Raw genomic sequence first — 8,935 nt, 5'->3', positions numbered from 1 at the left:
ATCGATTTTCCACTTATCATACTTCGATTTGAGAATCCTCAATCCATTTTCCACTAATCTTATTATAATTCGAGAATTCCCAAATAATTTATCGCTAATCTTACTTCAATTTGAGAATCTCCAAATAACTTCAATTGAATTGAGGATTCAATTTTAAAATCCCCAATTTTAAAACTGCAAGTTCTATTATACATAGCCTAGAAATAAAAGTACATATTTAAATAGAATAATTTATTCTTAGAAAATTTATATATTTGTAAAAAAATTATATACATGTAAAAAAGTTAAAATAATATTATAAAATATAAATGAAAAACCTGCAAAAAATTTAACAGACATAAAAACTAAATAAAAATTTATTTTTTTTAAAAAAGTAACTCAAGCCCTTATGCTAATTATGCATTATTTTAACTTTACAAAAAAAAATGCCCTGCTAATGAAAAAAGAAAAAGCTCCAAATGAAGTTTAAGGAAAAAGTTTGCTCGACCAAATCCTATCTTCCAACTAGAATTACGTGTCTACATATTATTCGATAAAAGCGGGTTTCAAATACAAAAGCTAAAGAAAACTAGAAGCCAATGAACCGGGTATACGAAAACTGCCCGGTTTGCTAACTTTAACAACAAATTGCTGGTTTTAAAATAAAGTACACGTGTAATGATCCTAAGGCAAAGGCGCATCACGCAGGGTGTAGTATAGTCACTCTCTCTCACACACACCACGAACAATTTTGGGGTAAAATCCTCTGGAATTTTGAGTACTAGGGTTTAAGCAATTGCCACATTCTCCAACACTACGCCATGTCTTCGACGCTGGAAATCGAAGCTCGAGAGTAAGTTTTGCTTTCTCATTCAATTGCTGAACTTTTACGCGCCTGTACTTTTGTATCTTCAGCTCATGCAACCTTACGTTTATTAATTTTACCCATTTCGATTAAAATTGGAAGAGTACGAAAGAATCAAACTTTTTGAAAGGTTTAGGGTTTATTATGGATTGTTTATTTACTCTGAGCTGGAGTGATATTTAGGAGGTTAGCTAGAATTTGGGAATTGGCTATATATCTGTGTTAATTGTGTTCATGATTGTGAAGCTCCCAGAAAAGTGCCGGTTTAATTGAATCAATTTGGTCAAAGACCGAGAGCATTAGCTCTTTTACGCAATGCCGGTTTCAGCTCGTTTGTGCTCTCCTTTGCACGCTTTAATGGTGCTCAAATGTTATCTCGCCTGCAATGATGTGTTACTTCAATATTGCATATCAATGGTTATGGTGTTTTGTTATAATCAGAGTGAGATATAACTGCTGCACGATAGAGTCCGCATTTTTGTTAGATGCATTAGCCGTTTGGTTTGCCATGTAATCTCTGATTTGTCCTCTTTTTTGCACATCTGCTATGTAATGGTTTTGACCTTTGTTAGCTTCAATCAAATTGCTTGAGGGCTAAAATATTACAGAGGGTTATGAATGAAAACTTTTTTTTCGGCTATTTGTTTGTAGTGTTATCAAGATTGTACTCCAATTCTGCAAAGAGAATTCCCTGCATCAGACTTTTCAAACACTGCAGAATGAGTGTCAGGTTTCTCTAAATACAGTGGACAGCAACGAGACATTTGTTGCTGATATTAATAGTGGGAGGTGGGATGCAATCTTGCCACAAGTTGCCCAACTTAAACTTCCAAGGAAAAAATTAGAAGATCTATATGAGCAGGTAGTCATATATATGTGAAAGCATCTTCCAACTATGGTGTTTTGAGGATTCCGTTCTTCATTCTATGGAATTTGTAATTCTTCTCTCTCTCTCTCTCCCCCCGTTGGTTTATAGATTGTTCTGGAAATGATTGAACTTCGGGAGATTGATACTGCCCGTGCAATTTTAAGGCAAACCCAGGTGATGGGTGTCATGAAACAGGAGCAACCAGAGAGATACTTACGACTTGAGCATCTACTGGTTCGGACTTACTTTGACCCAAATGAGGTATATGCGATAGCTCCTTGTTATCAAGGCTTTCTTACCTTTGAATTTGGCCTTCGTGTTCACCTAAGCATACCTATGAGAATTTGAAGTATACATATGGACATATTTCCACCCAAGAATTGTGTATATAGTTACTTTGACAACTCTGAGGATAACTTCTTCAGGATAGGTGTCTTCTTGCAAGTGGATCATTTCAATTTGTGTTTCCAATTATTTAAATTAGTTTTTAGTCTTTTATTAGATATTTAGATACTTTTTTGAATTACCTGCTTTCTAATTTCTAGTGAAAAGTGATGTTTGCCTTTTCACATAGGTTTTCTTTTTCATTTTCATATAATTTTTTAAAGTAATACCTGTTACATACTCACAGGTGTATCAAGACTCTACAAAGGAGAAAAGACGTGCTCAAATAGCCCAAGGTTTTATTCTGATTTTTTTTAGTTTAGTTTTGTTTCATCATATTCGTTTTATATGCTGTGCCACCCACGATGAAGTTTGTTTGTTTTTTATTTGCTCCTTTCTTATGCTATAACCTAAAAGATCATCTTACAGAGTTACTGATCAGGTATACTCAAACTAGTTGCTGAGTAATTGGTTGGGAGATTTAAGTGTGTTTGATGTCTAATTATCTACATTGAGCTCTTGGCATTAAACTTGTAATTAGAAAGATGTGCTGCCTTTGAACATACATTAAAGTCAAACTTCAAACTAGTCGGGCTTAGTTCTCCTACGGTCTCTGCAACTGAATACCTAATACTTCCAAGGACACTTTTATTTGGCAATGGAAGCCGAAACAATGTAATATCGCTACATTGATTGAACAGCATTAGACAGCTATGCCTTGATGAGTTTGAATTTTCTATATGTCTTAGTTTCTCTTTATGTGATGTATGCTCTTACTCGCATCGTTCAACTGTATTTTCAGCTGTTGCGGCTGAAGTTTCAGTAGTTCCACCTTCACGATTGATGGCTTTGATTGGTCAGGCTTTAAAATGGCAGCAGCATCAAGGTTCAAATAGAGGGACCATGTCCTGTTCAATCTATTGCTGTCTTATTTTCCTTTGTGTGCTTGTGTTAAAAATACAATTGCCAAGCAGTTTACTACCATAGCACTAAGGGAGGAGGAGTCTGATTCGGCTTTCTTTCTTAATTTGCGGCTCCAACAATTCTCATGGCATTGTAGGATGAGAATATAAATCCATCCACTTGGATTTTGTGTCCTGTAACACCATTCTTTGCCTTTTCAGGTTTACTTCCACCTGGAACACAATTTGACCTGTTCCGAGGTACGGCTGCTATGAAACAAGATGTAGAAGATATGTACCCTACGACCCTTGGGCACGCTATAAAGGTAATTGATATATCTAACTTGATTTGGATGCCGTCTTCATGAATAACATGTATTCTAAAAATGGTTTTTGTAGCTTAACTATTACCTCTATATGGTCTTGCTTTCAAGATGCTTGATAACGATTTATTGACTGCAGTTCGGGAAGAACAGTCACCCTGAGTGTGCTCGCTTTTCTCCTGATGGTCAATTCCTTGTTTCTTGTTCAGTCGATGGATTCATTGAGGTAATTAGTTATGGAGTTTCTCATTTTGTTATTCTGTTGTAGTTTAAGTTTTCGCTTGCTCATTTAGTGCATTCCAGGTCTGGGATCATATAAGTGGAAAACTGAAGAAGGATCTCCAGTACCAAGCTGATGTGAGTTGCCCACTCCCTCCCTCTATCTCTCTCTTGTTCAATGCTTTTTTCATTTGGTGTATATATGGAGGCAAGTGCATATTGGTGATGAATGCCAATCGGCAATCGCTTAGGTAGACTTGGTTGTAACACCATGCACTAACTGGCCATAACTTGGCAGGAAACATTTATGATGCATGATGACGCTGTCCTGTGTGTTGATTTTAGTAGAGACTCTGAGATGATTGCATCTGGATCACAAGATGGAAAAATAAAGGTACATACTCGAATGAATTTCTTGTTCGTGTTCTAATCAAAGATACCAACACTGTGTTACTTTATATGTGATGTGTATTTAGCAAAGAGGATAGACTTAAACCTTGTTTAAATTTGTTATAGGTTTGGCGTATCCGAACTGGTCAGTGCTTGCGTAGGCTTGAGCGCGCACATGGTGAAGGTGTCACTAGTGTCAGCTTTTCTCGAGATGGAACCCAATTGTTAAGTACATCGTTTGACACCACTGCTAGGTTTGCTTCTTATTCCCTCGTCTTAAGCTTTTCTGTCCACTCAAGGCCACTTTCGAGAATATTAACAATGCTTTGTATGGATTAATTGCTTTAGGCACTTGTTGATTTTCATATTTTGTGCAGAATTCATGGCATGAAGTCAGGGAAGATATTGAAAGAGTTCCGTGGTCATTCATCTTATGTTAATGATGCCATCTTTACAGCTGATGGCTCTCGTATCATAACTGCATCCAGTGATTGCACGGTGAAAGTATGTAAGCTTAATTATTACTTTTTCTGGGCTTTTCCGCCTCTCTGTTTGTAATGCATGTCTAAATAATGTTTAGGTTTGGGATGTGAAGACTACAGATTGTCTGCAGACGTTTAAGCCACCACCTCCACTACGGGTACTTTAACTACTTATGTTTTTAGTAGTTTAAGCTTGAAATTTGCTAATTTTAAGTATCTTTCTTGTTCAGTTATTTTGAATACTCTTCTATTCTCTGCTTCATCTTATATGCTACAGGGAGGTGATGCGTCTGTGAATTCTGTTCATCTTTTCCCTAAGAATACAGATCACATAGTTGTCTGCAACAAGACATCGTCAATATACATCATGACACTCCAAGGGCAGGTAACCAATAGTGTTTCTTTCATTTTCATTGCTTCTTATATGGTAAAGTCAGCTATTTCCTTGAAATCATATAGTTATGCTCACACAATTAAACATTTAGTTATAGATGCCATAAGGTCTGGATTTTGACCATCTCATGAGTTGTAGCAATTGTGTGGGGACCATTTGATCATTGACTGCTGTGTAGCGTAATTAATACCCAATTTTCTTGTGAATGCTATTGAACATGGGATCAAAACTAATGTTGTTCTGTTATATGCTGCATCTGAATTTCCCCTATTGAAGGTTGTGAAAAGTTTTTCATCCGGTAAAAGAGAAGGAGGGGATTTTATGGCAGCTTGTGTATCAACCAAAGGAGAGTGGATTTATTGTGTCGGCGAAGACAGGTAAGCTGAAAATGAAGTGCATCTTTTTTCATTAAAGCTCACATATTCTTTGCCATGTCACTGCGTACGCACATTGGCACCTGAAAGTTGACTTCTCTAGTAGGTTCTCTCATGCAATGCAAATCTTGTCTAGTAGGAATTTCTTTACCGGGATAACTATCTAAGAGTGAAATTATTGCACATGATAAACTTAAAAACAATTAGTGATATGATACAATTTTAGGGGTATCAGTCAACCAAACACTTTTCGCCCAAAATTGCACCCCCTCTCCTACTCCCTTCTATTATCTCTCCCGATTTCTCAAGGGGCTATAAGAGGTAATTTTCTGTCAGAAACAATTTTGGTAACATGTCTAAATTGCATGAGCTCATTGAGAATTCATTATGAGGTTTTGCTACTCTGTTGCTCTAGCTATCGCTTTTTTATGTTCAATACAATGTATGATAGTATGTTTTATCATCTTCCCTTCCTTCTCTAGAATTGGTTCACTAATTTATCCAAATTGTATGCAGAAATTTATATTGCTTCAGTTATCAATCTGGCAAGTTAGAGCATCTAATGAAGGTAAGTTGCTTTCGAGCTGCAAAACATTAATGCTATCTTTCATCATATTTTCCTCTTCCCCATGCTATCCCATGTTATGTTTGCATCCCCTTGTTGCGGATAAGTCATCCTTGCCATTGCCAACGTTGCCTTAAAAATTGTACACCAAGAAAGTGGGTAACTAAACTCTCTTACCTTTAAATATTGCTTGAAAAGACCAAACAACTAAAGAATTAGCAATTCGGCATTGAGGCAAGGGTGAAATAGGAAGTTTGACGCCAGTTTTCAGTAGGATTATGAAATGTGATACTTACTGAGGGACAAATTTTATTTCCAAATAAGACACTTATTCTAGGCCGAAGGGAGTATAGGCATGCTTTTCCTATGTCTTTACTGGATAAGTTCCAAATAAAGTACTACATAATACCCTGTTTCCCAACTATATAGTTTCCTTGGCCTCTCACGTAGATTAAGAATTATTTTAAAAAAAGGAGTTATTCCACTAATGACGCTTCGGAATTTCAAAATTATATAGTCCACATTAGTCTCTCTCGCTTAGATTCATAGTTATCTAAACGTGCTTGGAGTTATTCAACCAGACTTCTATGGCTACCCTCATAACCTTGAGACTTGCCATAGTTTAATTTACCACGTTATTGTCCAAGTCTACATAAATGCATATTTGTAAATGACTATATGGGATTAGAATCAAATAAAACCTCATTTAATGTAAAAACTATGAATTGCTCCGTTTGTTTGTCAGGAAAGTAATGTTAATTGAAAATGTAATTGCTAGGAAAATGATTCCATAGAAAATGAATCTTAAGAGCATCCGCATTGAGCTTACTTGATAGCCTACTTTTGTAGTCTTAGTTTCAAATCCTATAGAGGGTGCAATTATAGGGCAATTACAAGCTCACGAAAGTGCAATTTTTCTAAGTCAAGTGTAAGTAAGTTTAGTTAGCGTGGTTCAATTAATCATAGTTTTATAAATTCATAAGAATTTTTTAAAATTAAAATTAGAAATAAATAATGATATAATATAATCGTATCATCATATAAATTACACTACAATTTTATTTAAAAAATAGTTAAATATGATTGCCTCAGTAACATTTCTCTCGTCTGTCTTTAAGTTTGGACAATGCTAGGTTCATTGAAGATGAAAATGAAACATCCACGGTACAAGATACTTTCGTATAAATCATTCTACTTATCTAAAAAATAATACTCCATCCGTCCACCAATTCAAGGCCTACATGAAAAAACACGGGTTTTAAGAAAAAGTGTATTTTTATTAATTGAGTGGAGAAAGGAACCCACAAAATGTATTGTTTATTGATTGAGTGAAGAAAGGGACCCACAAAGTGTATTATTTATTAGTTGAGTGGAGAAAAAATGTATTGATTATTGGGACCCACCAATTAAAATATGAATAAAAACTTACTAAACATAGATAGGCCTTGAGTTGGTGGACGGATCAAAAAGGAAAGTAGGCCTTGAATTAGTGGACGGAGGGAGTAACAAATTTCAAAATGTGTCCTAATTTTCTAAATTTGGAGAAAAGAATTATGAACAAAGCTTTGTTAAATTTGAATTTTAGATCCTCATCGTGCAATAATATAGAACCAAAATAACTATTTCATTCATAATACATTATGATAAACAATGGCCAAATGTAGAGTAACATAACAAGTACAGAAATCTCAAATGATGATCCAGTCTTGAATATATTACCTTAGGATCCCAAGTGAAAGTTGTATTGCTCATACTTGATGCATGATCGAAAATTAGTTCTAAATATATTTTCATTAGCGTACTAGATCATCATACTAGGAGATTTAATACCAATAAAAACAAAAGAAAAACCAACTTAACTCTTTATAAGACAAAAGCTACCCTACTATAAAAAAGTATACTTTTGAATTATTAAATATGAAAAGAAATATACTCTTAATTTTTTGTAAATCTGTGGGGCCATTGCCCCCCATGAATGCAAGGCTCATAATTTTTATGGAAAATTAAGTTTGTTCTATAATTCAATCATGACTATATAAAACTAAATAAGATAATTTGGGAATATAATTTTTTTTTGTACAATAAATTTGTCACGGTTTAATGGCAGGTACATGAGAAGGATGTGATTGGCATCACTCACCATCCCCACATAAACCTCATCGCCACCTACGGCGAAGACTGCACCATGAAATTATGGAAGCCATAATGCACTTTCCAGAAGCGTCGTGCAACTTGCAATTCTTTCTACTGTATTAACCAATCTGTGCCATATTATAACTTGATCGTTTTGCTTTCAGTTTTCGAGATCACGTAGGTTGTTTGTATTGATGTATATTCCATCTTTTTTAATATTTTATTTAAATCAACTTACATGTGAACATTGAAGATTCAAGTTACGTTCATCGATGATTAAACTTTAGTTTATATTAAGATGGATACTACACTTTACAGAGACTAGATTTGTATTCATATCAAAATGGGGTATTAAATCTATAAATTTGCAATGTGTTTTTATTGTAATGTTACAAAAGCCGGTATGGATGCGCTATTCGATAGCTCTACTAATTATTAGAGCGCAAACGGCCCGTTAACAGACTCGGCCCAAGGTAATTAGGGTTTCGAACCCTGCTTGCCCTCTTTTGCGTTTTTTGTCTATTTTTTTGCTTGCATTTTCCTTTTGTTTTTTCTTTTTGTTTTTTTTTGTTTTCTAGTTTTATTTTTTTTATTTTTTATTTTTTTTACATTTTTTTTCCTTTTTCTGTTTTCTTTATTTTTTTATCTTTATATATATATATATATATATATATATATATATATATATATAGGGAGAGGTTCAAATAAGAACCACTAAATAAAATTAGAACAGAGAACCATTTTAAACCATTCGATCATCAAGATCTACGGTGGATGCATCATCTTGGTGGATGAATGCAGATCCTGGGTTCGAATCCTGAAGGGAGCAAAAAATTTATTATTTTCGGATGCATTAAATTTAATAGCGAATGCATTAATTTATATAGTAGATGCATTGATTTTAATGGTTCTTATGTTCTCACGATAAGTCTGGTTCTCATTATAACCGCACCCTATATATATATATATATATATATATATATATATTCTTTTTCTTTACAATATTTTTTTTCTTTTGCATTATTTTTTAATTTTACTGTTTTTCTTTTGCATCTTT

The 8,935-nt window shown here is 34.4% G+C and overlaps 1 protein-coding gene across 1 annotated transcript; it reads left to right on the top strand.

Annotated features, from left to right (window-relative positions):
- The first annotated feature begins 629 nt into the window (after positions 1–629).
- LOC131025039 (suppressor of mec-8 and unc-52 protein homolog 1) lies at positions 630–8,175 on the top strand. The gene is made up of 16 exons (XM_057954629.1): positions 630–832; positions 1,496–1,706; positions 1,821–1,973; positions 2,344–2,392; positions 2,899–2,982; positions 3,221–3,324; positions 3,461–3,547; positions 3,625–3,678; positions 3,839–3,934; positions 4,057–4,184; positions 4,308–4,434; positions 4,511–4,570; positions 4,690–4,797; positions 5,083–5,183; positions 5,697–5,748; positions 7,853–8,175. Exons 1-16 carry the CDS (start codon positions 801–803, stop codon positions 7,949–7,951), a joined length of 1,545 nt encoding a protein of 514 aa, XP_057810612.1. The 5' UTR covers positions 630–800; the 3' UTR covers positions 7,952–8,175.
- Positions 8,176–8,935: the final 760 nt, after the last annotated feature.

The sequence above is a fragment of the Salvia miltiorrhiza genome, chromosome 5 (assembly GCF_028751815.1).
Source record: "Salvia miltiorrhiza cultivar Shanhuang (shh) chromosome 5, IMPLAD_Smil_shh, whole genome shotgun sequence".
Classification (NCBI taxonomy): Eukaryota; Viridiplantae; Streptophyta; class Magnoliopsida; order Lamiales; family Lamiaceae; genus Salvia; species Salvia miltiorrhiza.
This window is presented reverse-complemented; position numbering and strand designations above follow the sequence as displayed.

Bases quoted from the DNA above. Each gene is read 5' to 3' on its own strand.
- LOC131025039 (XM_057954629.1), top strand. From the start codon at position 801: ATGTCTTCGACGCTGGAAATCGAAGCTCGAGA. The intron at 1,707-1,820 runs GTAGTCATATAT...GTTGGTTTATAG, and splicing joins TAGAAGATCTATATGAGCAG to ATTGTTCTGGAAATGATTGA. The intron at 1,974-2,343 runs GTATATGCGATA...ACATACTCACAG, and splicing joins CTTACTTTGACCCAAATGAG to GTGTATCAAGACTCTACAAA.